Source organism: Gymnoscopelus braueri, assembly GCF_963280865.1.
Source record: "Gymnoscopelus braueri genome assembly, chromosome: 1".
Lineage (NCBI taxonomy): Eukaryota > Metazoa > Chordata > Actinopteri > Myctophiformes > Myctophidae > Gymnoscopelus > Gymnoscopelus braueri.
The window spans coordinates 28752639-28772825 of NC_137603.1; the positions used below are offsets into that span (position 1 = coordinate 28752639).

General features: G+C 42.4%; 1 protein-coding gene across 3 annotated transcripts in view; it reads left to right on the forward strand.

Moving 5' to 3' along the window:
- The window catches only part of dhx38 (DEAH (Asp-Glu-Ala-His) box polypeptide 38), a 31173-nt gene extending 11869 nt beyond the window's left edge, over window positions 1-19304 (forward strand). For all 3 annotated transcript variants that reach the window (XM_080429306.1, XM_080429305.1, XM_080429307.1), the window contains exons 14-27: window positions 178-363; window positions 688-828; window positions 1163-1273; window positions 2636-2752; window positions 2898-3005; window positions 3126-3238; window positions 6799-7007; window positions 7927-8081; window positions 8596-8751; window positions 8875-9009; window positions 11289-11414; window positions 11794-11889; window positions 12926-13047; window positions 17974-19304. In XM_080429306.1, coding sequence (XP_080285432.1) covers window positions 178-363; window positions 688-828; window positions 1163-1273; window positions 2636-2752; window positions 2898-3005; window positions 3126-3238; window positions 6799-7007; window positions 7927-8081; window positions 8596-8751; window positions 8875-9009; window positions 11289-11414; window positions 11794-11889; window positions 12926-13047; window positions 17974-18055 — 1857 coding nt within the window. In that variant the 3' untranslated portion in view covers window positions 18056-19304. The remainder of the gene's footprint in view (window positions 1-177; window positions 364-687; window positions 829-1162; window positions 1274-2635; window positions 2753-2897; window positions 3006-3125; window positions 3239-6798; window positions 7008-7926; window positions 8082-8595; window positions 8752-8874; window positions 9010-11288; window positions 11415-11793; window positions 11890-12925; window positions 13048-17973) is intronic.
- Window positions 19305-20187: the final 883 nt, after the last annotated feature.

Consider the following 20187-nt stretch of genomic DNA (forward strand, 5'->3'; position numbering starts at 1 on the left):
TTGCTGTTATGGAATCAGTCGCTGCTCAACACTGCCATCTAGGTGTTAACAGAGGTCACACTCTTGCATCTTTTAGCTGTTATGGAATCACTCATATGCTGCTCAAGACTGCCATCTAGTGGTTAAACTAAGGTTCTTCCGATTATCTTTAGTTGATTGTTTTGACATGTGCTGCAGGTGGGCTATGCGATCCGTTTCGAGGACTGCACATCAGAGAAAACAGTCATCAAGTACATGACAGATGGTATCCTGCTGAGAGAGTCCCTGAGAGAGTCGGATCTGGACCACTACAGTGCTGTCATCATGGACGAGGCTCACGAGCGCTCCTTGAACACGGACGTGCTGTTCGGCCTGCTGCGTGAGGTCAGGGCCACAATAGCTAACACCCATTGAATTAACCATATTCACACGCTGGCCATTTTGCTTACTTTAATATTCTGGGGGTGGGGTTTCCCATCCACGAGTATTAAGTAAGAGCAGAATTAAGTCACACCCTGGGGGTATTACACACCTGTGTATTAATTGAGAGCAAAGTGGCTGCTGTTTGAATAATGATCAATAGATGCAACTTATGGCACATTTTTGTCTTAGTGGTATGTGTGTCATGTTATTACTGTGGTGCATATTGCTGTCATGTGACTTGTGTTTTAATTACATTTTTCTACTTTTCTCTTAACCCTTGACCAGGTTGTGTCTAGACGTTCTGACTTGAAGCTCATTGTCACCTCTGCTACCATGGACTCGGATAAATTTGCATCATTCTTTGGCAATGTCCCCGTATTCCACATTCCAGGAAGAACATTCCCAGTGGACATCTTGTTCAGCAAGGTATCTTTTAAGTTAAATTATTGTTTGGAATAGGCATAGCATGGTGTCTCTTAAGGTCCTGTGTGATCGGCAACGGAGAGCCACAATTCCTAACCCCCATCAGTCACTCATCTATATCTGCAATAGACACTAGGAGAATCACATAATATTATATTACCAGATGATTATTTCACAATATTCAAAGTCTTTTGAAAACTGTAATGATATGTTGATTGTCCTGGTATTGTTCATCGTCCTTGTGCATTCCTACAACACATGAAGTGTTTTTCATGTAGCTTATTGTTTTGAATGTTGCTGCATGGTTTCCTATCATGTAATGTGATGTGCTCTGCAGACCCCTCAGGAGGACTATGTGGAGGCGTCAGTGAAGCAGGCTCTTCAGATCCACCTCAGTGGTATGGGAGGAGACATCCTCATCTTCATGCCTGGTCAGGAGGACATTGAGGTGAGGCACCTGGTGGTCACCATGCTGCTTCTACCACACTCATATTGTTGCTGTCAGGCAGAAATCTTGTATCGCCGTATTTAAACTCTTTTCATAAATTAATTCCCTACAAAATAGCGGATCTACAAGCTCACAACATGTTGCATATCAATGTGTTGTGAGGTTGTAGAATCACTATTTGTCATATGACCTAGTTCATATGTCTTAAGTGGTTAAAGGATAAGGCGTTTATAAGTTTGTTTTTAAGTTAGTTTTTTGTCAACGTAACCTATGAAAATACCAAGACCGGAAAATACATTTCACCTACTTCCATGTATGGTTCATCTTACCACAACAAATATAGCTCAAAAGTCATAAAACTCCCTGTTAACACAAGTCCCAGATCGTTTATTTGGTCCGTGTAATCATTGTGATGAACCTGGGTATTGTAATTCTTCCTGGAACAACTTCATGAAGCCATGGCAAAAGCTTTTTAAAACTCTGTCCTGTCCGGCATGTACATTGGCATGTTTACATTCCGGGGGAAACTATAATGCCCCAGTTAACTCATTCACTGCCAGAACTTTATTTTTTTGCGTTTGCCCACTGCCAGAGATTTTTAATTTAAAAAAAAAAAGTACTCAGGAGCCGAGATACAAAATGTTTAAGTTTTAAGTTAACAAGGAAGTGGATGGGAGTCTAGATCTTCAACAAATCATATCTCCTTGGTCTTTGGGTTTTTTTCGTTTTAGTCGTTCTTGGCAGAGGGGGCTTAAAGGACAAAAGTCGTTTTAGTCGTTCTAGGCAGGGAATGAGTTAATCACAATTCTAAATTACACTGACCTATCAGTTTTGCGTCTATAAAAATGGGACCCAATGGCTCGCTGCTTGGCACTCAACATCAAGGGTTAGATAGGGGGTACATGTAAATCCCTGCAACAACTATTATGTACTTGTACCTCAAGCCGCCTCCCACTACATAAACAGGAGATGGGCTCCTGCCCTATGGGCTACATGGCTCGTCGTTTTCACGTATTGCAGACAAAGTGGCCTGCAGCCTACAAGACTTGGTATAAAAGAGAGAGAAAAAAGACAAATCAAATGTCACTATTAGAGGTGCTGGATAAAATGCATAAATGATTTTTTTTAAATAAATGGTGATAATAATAATAATAACGATTGAAAAGCCTTGGGGCTCAAGAGCCACTATGTTGTTAAACTTTATTATGCTCTTGTATAAAAATTAGATATAAAAGCTAAAACGTTGCGTCACTAGCTTGTAGATCAGTTATTTTTGGCAAGCAACACCATCATACTTCAGAGAATAAATTGAGATTTATGTGAAATGGAAACTTGTTCAACACTGTTCCTTTGACCTTGCAGGTGACCTCAGATCAGATTACTGAACGGTTAGAGGACCTGGAAAGTGCTCCTCCTCTGGCTGTACTTCCCATCTACTCCCAGCTGCCCTCTGACCTCCAAGCCAAAATCTTCCAAAAGGTCTCTCACCTTATCCTGATTTGTTGTCTCACAAGGTCCCTCTGCATACACTTTTATGTTTTGTCTTTACATTTCTATATCCAGGCAATGCAGTTCATTGAAATCGGCTTAGTTTCTAATGTTTTCTTGTACTGCACATGGTTAGGCAAAAGATGGAGTGAGGAAATGCATTGTTGCTACCAACATTGCTGAGACGTCGTTGACTGTTGATGGAATCATGTTTGTCGTGGATGCAGGATACTGTAAACTTAAGGTATTTTTATGTGCACTTTGAACTGCTCTTTTATTTCTAAATTGTTCAACAATAATTTGACCAGGCTAACACACTCCCTCTGTATTGTTCACTCAATTTTGTTGGTGTCTGTTTGGCCAGGTGTTCAACCCTCGTATTGGAATGGACGCCCTGCAGGTGTACCCCATCAGCCAGGCCAACGCCAATCAGCGCTCTGGCAGAGCAGGACGTACAGGACCAGGGCAGTGTTACAGGTAACACTTCAGGAGTCAAGACATAGAACACACACACACACACTCACGTTTCAACAATGTTTCATTTTATTAATACATTTCCCTTGTTAAATCACTTTTCTATGGGGCAAAATAAAAATTAAATAATCTTCTTGATTTTGACTTCTCATCTCTGACATCTGACTCTGAGGTCTGCCATATTCAATATCCAATTTAGGCATTTAGCAGACACTTTTTTCAGAGCTACTTACAAAGTGCAAGATGAGAGTAAATGTCATGAACCTTAGGCAACAAAACGACAGGGTAAAATAGAGTGCAAAGAAAACACTTTAATGCTACAAAGGCCGATTCTAAAAACGCCTTCTAAATCCTAACCTACTTTTTCTGATTTTTGTATATATATATATATATATATATATATATATATATCAGCTAATCTGTATATCTGTCTAAACAACATGCTATCTAAACAACATTCTTAGCATTTGTGGACAAGCAAAACTGTATACGTTTATCTCAGCCTGATCGCCAGAGAATTAGTATACATTGCACGGATCCAGTGCACGTCATTCCGTGCATAGTCGCCTAGAAACCCAGAAATTCCGTGCATATGTACAGCGAGTCCCACGGTGGGCGTAACCAGTCGCAACCCTGAAAAACCCGGAAGCAGAGCAGTCCCCACAACAAAATTTACGATTCTGTGCCTATCGGTACATAACTCAAACGGCGCTGAGTAGGCACAAGGGAATGTCGCAACGTTCGGGACGGCAACTCCGAAATGGTTTAGTCACAATGGGGGAGATGCGAGGCGGCTATGCACAGAATTTCGGGTTTTCCAGTTGTCTATTCACGGAATTTCAAAAACGTTCAAAGAGAACGTTTCCTCTGGCGATCGGGTTGGTTTATCTACATATACACATACACAGTTACTTGTTCACATATGTGAACAAGTAACCAACATATATCTGCATACTACAACTTGCATCTATCAAGAAATGGGTGATTGAAGGAATGAGTAGTGCTAGGGGGTGAGGTGGAGTCTGAAGAGGTGAGGTTTCAGACTGGTGGAAAATGGAGAGTGAGTCTGCAGTCCTGACTAAAGGCCCGTTCATAGTCCCTAGATGGGTCTAAAACGTGCGTCAGGGGGTGAGGGATTCCGTCCGTTCTTTACGGACGCATGCATAGTCGCTCACGTTATTTAGGGGTTATTTTATTTATTTTAAAGTGTACAGGCGTAATACACCTATTCATCCACTAGATGGCAGTTGCGAGATTATGTACCGGTACCCATAATGTTGCCATGTCTGCTTATTATAAGCGACTTTGGGCTTATTTTTCTGTAAAGTTGCTTGTAAACAAACAAGCAATTTTGTATTGGTGGTTGCGGTTTTATTTGGGCTTGTAGTTGCTTGTAGTTGCTTATTTGGGCCAATTATTATTGAAACCAGTGATTCTCAAACATATATTGTAGATCTGCTATATCCTAGTCGATTCTTTTGGGCTTGTTTTCATAGACCTGGTTGCTTATTTCTCTCACAAAACCTGGCAACACAGCCAGCTGGCATCAGCGCAGCTAACAACATGAAGCTACCATTGTAGCATCTAGCCAAAACAACGCAATAAAAGACAAACTAGTCCACAAACTAGACAAAAACAATGGTTGTCTACAAAACGTGAGTTTCGACCCCTACTGCACTGTGCTATATATGCTATATATTGTCACAGACCGTGGATCGACGGGTCTAAGTACTTAAGTACATTTACTCAAGTACTTCCACCAACCAACGTGGGTCTTTTTTTGGAGAAAGAGGGCCCGAGGAAAACTTTTTTTCCTTATACTGCCAACGGGCTCCACTGGTACTACAGGCAACGTACAAACGAACATACGTCGGCCTGACGGTGAATGTCGACTGCACGGAAGGAAATCCTGGAGCCGCAAGTGACGGAGGGGGAGACAAAACCATCAACGTAAGGAGCGTTGGCGCTCGTTACGTCTCCTTACGTCCGACTATGAATGATACTTAAGGGGGGAGGTCAGAGGTTCATTCAACAGCCGCTTGGAGCATTGGCCAGGGTGTCGTAGAGACAGGCACTTCCTGCTTGTCGTAGGGACAGGCTTCCTGCTTTAACTGATCTAAGTGAGCGGGTAGGGGTGGATTGGATCATGTCCTGAAGGTAAGGGTGTGCCATGCCCTTGATTGCCTTGAAGGTCATCACCAGTGTTTTAAATGGCTATGGGAACACAGAAGGTGTGAAATAGAATATGTCCTGCCTCTGACAAAGGAAGTCGTCCCTAGTTCATCCTAGTATTCACAGGTATTTTTTTGCAGCATCCTGCTGAGGGCTGGAACCACCCATTGAATTGTGTGTCTTATTCTTCCTTTATTTAACGACTATTTCAGCCCACATAGAGAATGAAACCACCTGAAATACGCTAATCTCTGTTAAGTCTGGTATTTCGCGGAAGACTTCATCCATCCTCTCGAATGCAGAAAACCAAATAAGAACATTTTGAGCAGAATGTTTTCATCCTCTGGCTGATGGAGATCAGCTTGCTCCTCAGACGGTGTGTCCTGGCAGGGCTCTGATCTGCGACGTGTCCAATGCTTTCAAGACTGTCGGAGGCAGGAAGAGGAAGAGAGAGAGAGAGAGACAGATTTTCTAATCCCCAGAGGATTTCATGCTGTTTAACTTTGTTTACAGTGTGGAAAATGTACCACAAAAGACCCTGTCACTGGATTCACCAGACCTTTCTCCCCCTGTCTTCCACATTTGGTTAAGTAGAGATGCAGTGTGTGACACTCGCACACGAATACGCGATACCTTTTGCATCGTTAATGAGCTGGGATGCTTATGAAAGCTAGCATGCCATGAAATCCCCCCAGCCCACCCCCATACACACAGAGAAACTAACTGCAGATCTGTGAAGAATTGGTTTGTGAGCAGAGCCTGACAATGAGTAGAGGCGAGGGCTTTGACTGGCGGTTGATGGGTATATGCGGTAAATAGAGGGGAGAGAGTAAGCCATATTCCACTTGTGTGCATAATTTACCCACTCAAAGGCCTTCTTAGCTGTGACCACACACACACACACACACACACACACACACACACACACACACACACACACACACACACACACACACACACACACACACACACACACACACACACACACACACAGCATAGCCAGCTTCAACCTTATACAACCACACACTTAAAAATTAAGTGCACACTTGAGAGGGCTAACCCAGTAACTTTAATGATAACTTTGGCATTTCACTCTAAGCTAGAATATCACAATGGCTGCTCACAGACAGTACTTGGATACGCTAGCATCCTACCTTTGGCTCTCCATTGCAATAGCTTTGTCACTTTGTAATAACGGTAACAAATCACGTTTGTGCCACCTAGAACGAATTCTAACTAGGTGGCATTTTAAGTAAACTCATCCCTCTCTGTGCAGTTTGTTAGTTTATGATAAATGAACAAAATGCTAGCAGGTCATTGAGATTTAGAGTAACTCCCTTCCTGTTTATTCTCTTCTCTCTCCACGTCTGTCTCTCTCCTCATCCCTGCAGACTGTACACTCAGAGTGCCTATAAGAACGAGATGTTGACCACCACCATCCCAGAAATCCAGCGGACCAACTTGTCCAACGTGGTGCTGCTGTTGAAGTCTCTGGGCGTCCAGGACCTGCTGCTCTTCCATTTCATGGACCCGCCACCTGAGGACAACATGCTCAACTCCATGTACCAGCTCTGGATCTTGGGAGCTCTTGACAACACAGGTCAGGTGCTGGTCCTTATCTTACAGTATGTGTGTGTGTGTATATATATATATATATATATATATATATATATATATATATATATATATATATATATATACACACACACATACACACACATACACACACATACACACACACACACACTCTTATACAGTGTGTGTATAGCATGCGTAGGAAACCTAGGAATGAACGTGGCTTCTTTCAGGATTAAGATGTGACACTGCTCATGTTTTTGATTACGTTTTTTTTTTGTGATGATGCATAGAGATGCTGACGCCACATACTGCAGGCGGTAGCCTCTGTGGGGGGTTCCTGCAGTGATGATACAGAGACACCACAAGCAGGGATGGAGCTGGGGGCTTAGTCGCTAGAGTAATTGCCTAGTACCTGATCCTGTGTTTGATTTGACTGGTGGGGTCTCATCTCTGTCTCATCTTAGCCCGATTCCGTGGGATTTAGGGATTTGGGGGTGGATGGGAGGGGGGGGGACTTTTGACGGTACCCTGTATGGTGTGTTAACAGCAGATTATGTCTGATTAAAGCTTACCTGGCCCTGCTCTGCCTCTCTGCTCTCACCTCACACACACACACACACACACACACACACACACACACACACACACACACACACACACACTCTTCATAAGCCTCTTACACTCTTTCATCTAATCATTAAAATCAGAACAGAAGTTTTTCAGCCATGTGCACCCCCTCGGTTTAGATAATCAAAGTATTCTCCACTGTCAGCAGTTTGTCCCTCCTCTGTCACAGTGATAGACGAACGTTTATTCCATCTCCTCCCTCCATGCCAGCAGGCTCCCTGTGGTCAGAAAGAGACTCACCCAAAGGATGGCTCTTCCTTCATATTTCTCGTTCGTTGTGTGTGTGTGTAACCTGTGATTGTGTTCTTGCTTAGGTGCTCTGACACCGACTGGTCGCCTGATGGTGGAGTTCCCCCTGGACCCGGCTCTGTCCAAGATGCTGATCGTGTCGTGTGACATGGGCTGTAGTGCTGACATCCTCATCATCGTCTCCATGCTGTCTGTGCCGGCCATCTTCTACAGACCCAAGGTGCCGTTCATTGACACAGCCACAGTGTCTTCTGTCTTAAACCCTAAAATACTTTGTTGACTCGGGTCCCCCAAGGTCCCATACTCGGTCCCCTCCTTTGTTCCTTCTACACCAAATCTTGTAGCCGGAAAATAGTCTGCGATCGGCTGTTTCCGCCGTTTTGCCAAATGTTTGCCTATTATGACATTCCCATAATAAGAATGCTAGGGTTCAAGTGGTTAAGGAATAACAGCATTTTCCTGTGTATGCCTGATCAGTGTCGCAATATAAATGATAAAGGACAGACACAATCTGTCAAACACTTAAAATGAGCTGCTGTTCTATGTATTTGTTTTTATGTGCTTAGTATTTCAAATTAGGTGACTTGAATTGATAATTTGTTACTCTGGAGTCTGGACTCATGGAAGAATTATGCAGTTAAGCAAGAACGAACAAACGAAAAACATTGTATTACATTAATTACCAGGCAATTGGTATGAAAATAACCATGTGTAAACTCCATCTGCTCCTCCAGGGTCGTGAGGAGGAGAGCGACCAGGTCAGGGAGAAGTTTGCGGTCCCCGAGAGCGACCACCTCACCTACCTCAACGTCTACATGCAGTGGAAGAACAACAACTACTCTAGCGTCTGGTGCAATGAGCACTTCATCCACACCAAGGCCATGCGCAAGGTCTCGTATAACTTGCCTTAATTTGGCTGGCTTTCACCTTATTGGGTGAAGCCTCTTGTCCAGATGGGACTAATGCATGCATACTTACACACATACCTGCTTGTATATGGTTTGTTGGTGCAGGTGCGTGAGGTTCGCTCCCAACTGAAGGACATTATGGTGCAGCAGAGGATGAATCTGATCTCTTGCGGCTCTGACTGGGACATCATCAGAAAGTGCATCTGTGCCGCTTACTTCCACCAGGCTGCCAAGCTCAAGGTACTTGAATGCATTGGTTGATGTCTGTGATGCAGCTAACCTCGCGTCACCAGGCTTTCCACACAGAGGAAAGCCTGGTTTTCATTATGAACTGACCAGTGTGATCCGGTCTAGGCCACGCCCTCTAGAAAGTGGTTTCCAGTTGTGGATTCCGGTCGGCGCCATTTGTTTTTGTTCCCTCACATGAATACTGAATCGAGTAACTTGTAGCCCGTCGCGCTACAAGTTAGAGTAAAAGATGGATATTCCAAATGAAGTATTTTGAAGTTTTACTTCAAGAAACTTGGCGGATTCATCAAATTACAAATGTAATCTGGTAGAGGGGAATCATTTTGGGGAAGCGCGTTTTTGGTTTCCGCCATGGTTTCTGCCCGCCTGATGATGCTTATCAATTGGGGTGAAGTTGGACGAAAGTTGTAGGCGCTGTAGAATAAAGTGTGTTTTGAGGACAACGAGTTGGCACAAATGGTCGACCCCTATGGGGTGTTTTCATGATCCAAGTAATCCAGGTAAAGGTAGTATTGTAGGTTCTATTGTGCGAATTACGATTCAACAGTTATAGGCCAAAACAATGAAGCGGGCTGTTATAGCACCACCATGAGGCCGATTTGAAAAGTTTGGGGTGGAGGTTCTTCCTTGGCCTACGGGAATGTGTGTGCAAAGTTTCAGGGCAATCGGATGCTGCATTCATGATTTGTGGCATTTTGTGCAAAACGGGCCCCTATCACAAACTTTGAAAGCGAATCGTAGCCAATCTGAATGGAATCTGAAAAAGCTGACGGATACATCTTGATCACCTGACCACAGACATAATGTGTACCGATTTGCGTGAGTTTTTGACAAAATATGTACGAGTAGTAGGAAAAAGTGTGTTTTGGAGAAAGTCTTCTCAGGTGGAATTGGGCATGGTCTACATAGTAAGTTGTGCCATGATTCAAGGAATCCATATCAAAAAAAGTTTGATTGTACGACTTACGGTTCAAGAGTTATAGGCCAAAACGTTAGGGCCCTGTTATAGTGCCACCATTAGGGTGATTTAAAACATATGGGGCAGAGGTTCTACCTTGGTCTACTGGGAGTGTGTGTGCAACATATCATGCCGATCGGTCTAAAGGTGCCAGAGATTAGCTGCTCACGGACGTACAGATGAACAGACACGGGCGAAAGCATACCGGTAGTCTCCTTCCGGCCTTCGGCCTGGCGGAGACTATTAGAATATTCGCGTCCTTCTGTGTGTGGCAGCCACTCTCTCTCTCTCTAACACTGGATGCAGCAGGCAAACACCTGCTGTGTAGCACCTCCTGCAAGTACTGCATTGAACACCGCGAGGCAGAGAGATTTAGGGACCTTGCAGGAGATTAGTCTACTAAAAGACAAATTGAAGTAATTTATTGCCTTCTCTACTGCAGTTGACGAGAGCAATGACGTGATCAAAATGGTTAATTTTTATTCAATGGACTCAACCATCGGCAATTTGTATTTAAATATTTTGTCGGAAAATATTATTGGCCATGGCCTACCCTGCCACACTGAAGTCCAGGGGCTGTGCTCAATTGTTAATTTCAATCAGAAATTGGACTATTCATGAATAAGAAATGGAAGCCAGTGGCAGAATTGACCCAGACTGGCTTCATAAGTTTTTTTTTTTGCATTTTTTGTGGATATAACAGAGCGCTTAAATTTGCTTTATGTTAAAATGCAAAGTCAAAAAAACACATGCTTGAATTGTGCCGGTTAGTCTGACTTTTGCCCACCTGAATGACTCACAATTATGCGTATTGCTCTACTATAGACTGAACACTGAAGACAATATCCCAAGCTTTCGTTGCAAAAACTGGGTGGACACAATTGGAGAGGAAAAAAAACTGCATTGCAGAACCAATCCAAAGTTTTAGTGGCGGTCCTTCAAATTGGGTCAGTGACACGACTGGTTTCAGAGTAGCCAACAATGATTACCTTTAATTGCAGTCTGTCTGCAATACGTATTGTTTAATGTGACAGAATACTGTGACAGCGTTTGTGCTTTTCAGTGTTGCTACCATGCGTGATCTGCATGGAGTCACTTGACATAAAACGAGTTTTACACCCCTGATCTAAACAGAGTGGCATCCAGAGTGTATTAATGCAATGTATACATTTGAAAAGGGGAATGCGAAAACACACATGTGACGTGGCCAGGTGCAGAGAAACATTGGCCTAGGAAACCCATGCTCACTCTCACATTCACATTGTTTATTAAATTGTCTCTGTTTGTTTGTTTTGTTTGTGTGTGTTTCCAGGGCATTGGTGAGTATGTGAATGTGAGAACAGGCATGCCCTGTCACCTCCACCCCACCAGCTCCCTGTTTGGCATGGGCTATACTCCAGACTACATCACCTACCATGAGCTGGTCATGACCACTAAGGTAAACAGACAACAGACGTCTGACCTTTATGTGCTGCATTTTATGTTTTCACCAGTATTTGTTCCTTGAGAACATGCAGTGTTTCTGTATGTACTGTATGTTTCATCAGTGTTTGTTCTTGTAGGAGTACATGCAGTATGTCATATTTATCAGTATGTGCAGTGTTATATTTATGTTTCATCAGTACATGCAGTATGTAGTACCGGTATATATGTTTCATCAATAAATGCAATGTGTTCTATGTTTCACTGATGTATGTTCCTGTAGGAGTACATGCAGTGTGTTGTGTGTACAGTATGTCTCACCAGTGTTCGTTGTTGTAGGAGTACATGCAGTGTGTTGTGTGTACAGTATGTCTCACCAGTGTTCATTATTGTAGGAGTACATGCAGTGTGTGACAGCGGTGGATGGAGAATGGCTGGCAGAGCTGGGGCCCATGTTCTACAGCATTAAACATGCGGGGAAGAGCAGACAGGTAGGACAACATAATACTACTGTTTTCTGAGGCACAGTGTGACTTTCAGTATGCTGCCACCTTAAGCCTAATTTATACTGCATAGTATGACGTGTCGCTTGCCAAAGAAAACGGATCGACAAGCTAAAAACACAAGCAATGCAATTCTGGTGTAGAGTGACACTTATGGTGAAGTATGAATTTGCCTTTAGTGCCAAACTTTACTCATGATACAAGGCCATACTTTATTTTAGAAGGTTATGCTAAATATAAAAATGCGTGGAGGTGGCACGGACTGCTGGCGTAGCGGTCCGGGCACCTAGGCGCCGAAGTAGCCTGACGGCGCGTCGCGGGTTCCCGACGGCCTTGGCTGGATGTCACTCCTCATCTCTCTCCCCATTTACTGTCAACCTACTATCCTATCAATAAAGGCATTAAAAAAGCCCCCCAAAATGATATTTTTTATGCGTGGAGGTACTTCTTTGGCCTACTTGTCCTATCAATAAAGGCATTAAAAAAGCCCCAAAAAATGATATTTGTTATGCGTGGAGGTACTTCTTTGGCCTACTTGTCCTATCAATAAAGGCATTAAAAAAGCCCCAAAAAATGATATTTGTTATGCGTGGAGGTACTTCTTTGGCCTACTGGCAAGTGTGCACAAGAAGCTGATCGGTCGAGGCTAGCCTCTTATAGAAGGCTTGCCTCATAGAGCCACACCCTGCATTAACTAGTACATCTGCAATGGTTAGAGGTGGTCTGACACAAGGGACATTTAGACCCTTGTGTCAGGTAGGACACCTACTTGGTTGACAATTTTAATAAAGTTGGTTGACAATGGCACTTTGACTGGATTGGACTCTAGATGCGCCACCATCTTTATTGTAGTTCGGAGAACTACAATAAAAGAGTATTGTCAGGAGAGTGAGAAAACCGACATAAAACTTAGATTGTAGCTTTAACTTATTCCTTCCTTTGTATTATATTAATCCCTATTTTCTGTCTCAACTTCTCGCACTCACCCACTTCCCTGTGTGTGTGTGTGTGTGTGTGTTTCCAGGAAAACCGACGCAGGGCCAAGGAGGAGATCACCAACATGGATAAGGAGATGTCTATGGCCGAGGAGCAGCTGCAATCGCGTCGTGAGGAGCAGGAGAAGAAGAGCAACGCCAACAGTGTCAGGTGAGGAAGGTTCCTTGTGCACCTCATTCTCCATCCACAGTCAAAGTAGAAACGATTTAATTTACCTGCCTTTCTGCCTTCCCCCGTCAGCACCACCCCTCTTTCTCTCCTCCTCCTCCTCTCCCTCTCTCTCTACTCCACCTCTCTCACTCCTCATGATGAGCTTTTCTCACCTCTGGTCCCTCCAGACGAGACAAAAAGAAATAATATTGACTCCTTGCTGACCCCCATTACTGCAGCAATTTAAATTGTGCCACAGCAGAGCAGAGAAAGGAGGAAGAACGTTCATTTTCAAATTAGACCCAAAAATTAATTTCACACCCATCCTCAAGCTTCACAGGAAAGAAATAAGGTTATAAAGAAAGAGAAAGTGTGGGGGGAGGGGACTTTTGTTGTTAATTAATCAGACGGTTTATCTATCTGAGCTTGTGTGACAGATATGTTGAAAATAATCACATTAGAGAGCTGTAGGATTAAGAATTAGATTAAGCAGAGGAAGTTTTAAGTGTTATAATGAGGGGTGGTCTGCTCTCCCGGGCTCTCCGCTGCTGCCTTTGTCTCTCGGCCGGGAAACGAGGACCACCCCCCCCCCCCCCCCCCCCAACGTCTACACACTGTCCAGGATGCAGGACTGCACCTGCTGCCTCTCACACCTCCTTCAACCCAGCAGCAGAATGAAGCGGCACTTTGAAATACAAAGTGGGCCCGGTCATTATTATGAGACTTAATTGTCCTGTGTTTTCTCTTGAGAGAGACTACTGTATACGTATACACCAACACTGAGGAACATGTGTCATGGTCTCCACATCAGTGCTTCCCCGCCACTAATCTCCTTTTCCAGCCCTCCATATCCATGCCAGCACTATATGCTTTCAAGACTACTGGTGTCCTTGTCTATGCCTGGGGACAGGACAAAATGGGGATGGGGACAGGAGGGGACAGAAGAGGACACAATGACAGAGAGGGGTTATGGCCTGATGGCTGTAATTGTGGCTTGTGTGTGGAGAGAGAGAGAGATGAGGGGACACTAGGCAGTGTCAGGGTGTCACGCTGCTGTAATTAAAGATGATAGATTGTGCTGTCAGAGGCGTCAGGCTGCAACGTACCTCCAGTCTCTACAGAGAGGCCAAACCGTTCTTTTTTTTCTCTCCCTCCAGCCAAATGTCCGTTCTCTTTCTACCTCACTATCAACAGCACTACCAAGTGACAGCACCACGTCTCTGGCATTACTTACTACGCTGTTAGTACGGTTGCTTCAAAGGCAACCACAGTATAGCTATTGCACCTATCATTGTATGGCTATATTTATATCCGCAAACGTTTTCCGCACTACTCCCACAGTGATCGTGGCACAGGTATTATGTCAAATCGACATATTTAAATATAACGAACATCCTATTAACAAGTTTTAATTAACAGTTAACTCTTGACTGCGGACGACGCGATAACGCGTCAAGTGCTACTTTGTCCAGTTGGCCATCGACGCGCTCGACGCGCTGGACGCGCGTTCATTGTTTAATCTCTGATTGCGCTATGCTGCTTAATATTCAATGTTATTCTCGAGTTCCACTTACTTCACGGACATCTGCATCCGGTTTCATGACCTGGATTCCGTTTCCGGTTTTTGATTCTTTTCCCCAGTCATTTTCGTCCAAAATAGGTAAATAAACGGTCTTTCACACGGTATGACGGACAAACGGACAGTTTCTCTTCTATAATCTATGGTCTGGGTGACGATCAGTCATCGCCGTCGTGTATCACGACGGCATTTTGGCGATCAAAACAATCTGGGACGACGTCACTTCCGTTTTCATGTTTTCCCCTGTCTAATCTATCAAGAAGGCTGAGAGAGACCCAACGGCCTGATCAAGCAGTCATGTGCTGCACTCTAGTGGCGGATTTGTGCTGGGTCTTTACATTATGTCCCCTTAAATTATTTTCATGAGAAAAATTCAAAATATAAAAATAAAAAAACACGAAAATTGCTGGCACTGGGGGAGTACTTTATGAAAATACTCTGGCAGTCAAAGAGTTAATGTTACTTCTCCAATGGCATGTCTATTGGAAACGGTGACAGTATTTTTTATCTCAGAAACCGAAGTGATACAGTTACAACACTTGGTAGATAGATTCACAGTCCAATAGACCAACACGGGAACTACAAATTGCACGCCCACTTTTGAGACAGCGCCGCTACTCGAGGTCTGTGAGAACTATGAACTGCAGCTGCCAATGCATTCCCTATGAGAGGATTTGAGAGTTAGCCTACTTTTTAAATATTCCTACATTAACTGATTCACTGCCAATCACGTAGATCTACGCGAACCTATTTAAAGCTTAAACGTAAGATTTCAGAAGCTAGAACTTTTGACACACTGATGGAGTATATTATAGTATATTGTGGGTAGTATATCGAGATGACAGATATGGGACATTAAAAAGGATAAATTAATCAAATGGGACAGTTTATTATAACACAAAAAAAATCGCTACAGCCTCAGTAGTTAACCAGTGAAATTACGGTATTTTACAATGCCTCTCATAGAGATTGCATTGGCAGCTGCAGTTCATCGTTCTAACGGACCTCGAGTAGCGGCGCTGTCTCAAAAGTGGGCGTGAATTTGTAGGCCTTCCGCTTCCGGCCGTGTGTCTATGCCCTACGCATGAAAACACCAATCGGCTTCATTCATAACAGCCAACTTTACATGGTGGCCTATTATAACTTGTAGATTCTAGAATTGTAACTACACATATACACCGAATCCTTTTTGGGCTATTTTTTATTATGAAGACTCTATAATTATGAGGAATAATTATTAATATTTTATTTTATATTCCATATCGTTGAGCTTTTTTTTACACAATAACCCGTCCAACCCGTCGATTTCTTTATTATGATATACAGTAGCTCTTCTAGCCCCCAATAACTCGCATCTGGCCATCAAAGATCACAGGACCTGTATTATTGTGTAAAAAAATGACATTTAGCCACCTGCCCGAATGCCCCGGCCCACTGTAAAAAAGATCGCGAAAATTGCTAAAGCTATAGAAAGCAGTAAATGATTTTTTTTAACACTCATATTTTATTTACTTTAATTACAAGCTAAAACATGAACCTTGGTTGTAAAAAAACAAAGTTGTCCTTTAACGCAGCACCAAAGGTGATTTCACTTAAACCCATAGAGGGCGCCACAAATGCAAAAGGTTTAACTGTTTGGTCCAAAAATAATAATAATAATATTATGTTTCTGCAACAATCTCCTTCAAATTAGTTACACATGATCTTGGGAGTCATGTCACAATGAAAGTCACATGACTCCCTACGGCTTTTTGATTCTAATCATAGGGGGCACAAATGTAAAAAGTATAACCAATTAGTATAAGGAATTTTACCCAACACATTACTCGGGTCCCAACAGCAACCCATGACTTGCATTACGGAAACCAAACACTTTCTAGTTTAAAGGGATTATTGGCAACATTAAGCCTAAATTTGAAAAATATCTCTATATATATATTTAGCATTTTTTCCCCTCTATCAGCCACTATACTATATAATGATGCTGGGGTGTTTTCCTGCATTGAAACACAGTCCTCTTTCTGAAATCCGTATTTCCCTACTGTTTATGTTTGTCTCGGGCCGTAAATTAACGCACGCATGTGCGCATCCGTGCGCGTCCGTGTCCGTGTGAACTTTTTACTTTCGGTTTTAAAATGCTCTCAAACTTCGTTTTTGAGGCACATAATTTACTTTTCAGATAGCGTTTGAATAGAATTTAGTTGTTTAAAGGAGCTACACCATGAATTTAAAAAAAAAATTTGATATTTAATATCATATGGTGTATGTCCCTCAAACCTTTTTCAAAAGGTTTGAGCCTAAATCATCACTCAGATATACTCATCCCAAGTCAATTGTCTCTGGCTTATACAGCGCTTTCAGCTGCAATACCAAAACGTCCTCTTGGGCAGGGGGGGGCTACTGAGCAATTCTGTCTGTTAATACAAAAAAATATTAAAAAAAAAAAAAAAAATGGAAAAATTCTGCATAAAAAGAAGCATCTAAGAAAAATACAAAATCGAAAAAAAAACACTTTGAACATTTTTGAACAATTCCACCAAGTGTTTGAGGTGCCTGTTTCACCCACTTCCGGGGGGCGGAGCCAAAATCCGAGCCCGAAGTATTTGTTCGTAGACCCCCACTTAGGGGGGGTAGAAAAAGTTTCGGAGCGATTCGGGCACTTTTCATTTAACATTGGGTTTGCCATCAATAATGTTTGTGACATCATAAACATTTCCATTCTGAGATCGCCTGTTCAGACACGCCCATTCTGGAAATCCATGAAATGAGAAGGAATGACTGAATAAAAAACAACAACATTTTTTTGGGTACAAGAGACACTGGGGACCCCAAAAAATACAAAAAAACAAGAAAAAAGTGATTTTCATGGTGTAGACCCTTTAACTTCATATATGTGGTCAATTTGTCATGAAAGAGCCTATTTAAAAATAAAAATTCAGAGAACCGGCAGGGGCGAATTGTATCCGAATAAAGTAACCTATATTCGGCATGGCCCGTTTAGAAGTCCCCTTAACTCTATGGAAGTCCTCCCTGCGTCACCCCCTGGTGGTCGGGGAAACGAACTGCTGGAGTTTTTTTCTTTGTTTATCTCTGAATCGCCTACAATCCCTTTAACTATAATAATGTACAAAGTGGTTCCATTTGTACACTGTCTGAGTTACAAAGGTATACATGAACACTTAAGATCTACTTAAAGTCTAGTTACTGTTGTTCGGAAGGGCGTGACTGTATCGTGAAAAACACACAATGCTGTGAAACCAAATAATGTCTACTGCTATTTTACATTGGCATGGCTAATGAAACATATGCTAACAAAATGTTTATGTAACTTTTCTTCTCTAATTCAGGGCGGTGAAAATCTGCACCCCAGGAAGAAAAGAGGAGGTCCCCATGACTCCCAGGCACACCCCTGCCCGCTTTGGACTCTAGACCTTCTGTTACAGCTGCAGGCCACCAACCACAGTCACTCACCTGCTCATATGGACCAGGCTTACAGCAGAGGCAATCGTCCCTGCCAACATGATCATAGCCTTGTGTGATTCATCTAGAGACCACTAGAGGGAGAACTTGTATAAGACACAGGACTTCCAAGATAATCCTTCCTTCAGCTTTATCACAATGCATCCTTACAGCGTCATAGGCTGACAGCTGTATCTCTGATAGATTGCTGCATGTTTTTGTTTGTTTTTTTGATAGTTAATGAAATAAAGAACAATGCTGTAATGTCATTTACATTCAATAATAATATTGCACTTAATCTCTAAAAACTGGTTTAGAGGGGCAGGAGTGTATTTTAAGGTTATTCTGCAGGCTTTGTGGTTCTTCCAGATATTCGTTATTTTGTGGGTCTTGTTTCAACTATGAGAATTCTGTTTCATATTGTGTTTGGCTGATCATCTTCTTGTTGAGTTGTGGGTTGACCACTTAAACCCTCAATACTTGGCAAAGTTGACCTGAGTTGGCTCTTTACTTGGCCTGCTCTCTTTTCCTTCAACACCGAATTTCTTTGCCGAAAATAGCGAATCTACAAGCTTGCATCGCTTCACAAGGTGTTGGAAGCTTGTAGATAACCTATTTTCTGCTAATGTTCCCCATAGAATAGGATGCTAGTGCTCTAAACTGCCTCGGTACCATCAACACAGACAGAAACGGTTTAGAAACTGTACTTGTGGCATGACTGTCTAAAGACCATAGATTTCTATTGTGAGACTCCTATATACTGAAATAGAGACACATGTAGCCTTTAGTAATTGAGCTTTCCCAGACAATTAACCCGGCATCAAACCTTAATATACCACAGCTTTGCACCATGCATATGAATCACTATGCTAGATAAAGTCATGACAAGTGTTTCATTTTCATGGTCCTTGTGTCAGAAGTGGCAACCAGTCTCATGTGAGGTTCTCCCTGAAGGGTTTGTGAATGTTTCTCAACATTTATAAATAGTGAATACAGCTTTCAACTCACTCCATCATAAAGCAGTGTGGTTGGATATGAAGAGGACTGGCCTGCCTGTGAAGTAAAATACCAAGCTAAGACCTGTGGGGTTGTGAGAAGAACTGTGTTCTGTACCTGTCATACATGGCTTTGAATAGTTATTGGACAGTCGCTTGCAAGTCTTTTCTTTTTTAAATCAGCTTCTGATGTAAACTGATGAATAAATTGGACTATTTTTTAATCTCTTGTTTTTTTACATGATTATGTTGTAACTATGTTGTGTAGTCTGTGTGTTGTGCGGCACATTCACATGGGATAAGTAACGTTTGTATTTTACTTATGGACACTTATCCTCAAATGGAACCAATTGGACCATTATGGTTCCATTTGGTTCCATTACATGGACAATATTTACACAATGTGATTGAAATCATTCTGATTTAGATTCTGACTTAGCTGTTCACATAAGCAAATATAAAGTGATCCACCCCAAAATCTTTTTAAAAGTAAATCCTCATTTTTATGCTTATGATCGATCACATTTTCCTGAGGTCATATCCCATTTGCCATGTAGACCTATCATACCTGACCATATCCTGAAAATGTCGAGAGAGATACTAACATGCAGCAGGTAGCTTCATTAGGGGTCCTTCTCTCTTGATATAATTTCCTGTCACATGGTCTTATTGCAAAATATACAAAATGGCTCCTTGGATTACTGTTTTTTTAACCCTTCAAACCCCGTCTGAATCCTTCTCACCCCTTTCATTCTTCATTTTACGTATGGTCCAGTATATTATTAATTCATATCAGTCACTGTATTCCAGTGGGGCAAGGCAGCCTACTGTAAGTCTTAAACAAAATATATAAAACATAACCCTAACCCTCAACAGTGGGATAAAATCAATAGGGTAAGGTCTTATGCAAATGAGCCATGCGGTCGAATGTAAACAAATCGCTAGTGCAGTCTGGATCTGTCATGACTGTCATGGATGAACTTCAACCTGGTGTTTAAACTTTCTCCATTTTTCATTCAGCTACATAAACCCGTTCATTCATCTACATAAACGTTCGGGTTTTTTTTTTAATAATTTTTATCCCTCGATTTTGTAACCCTTTTTTCA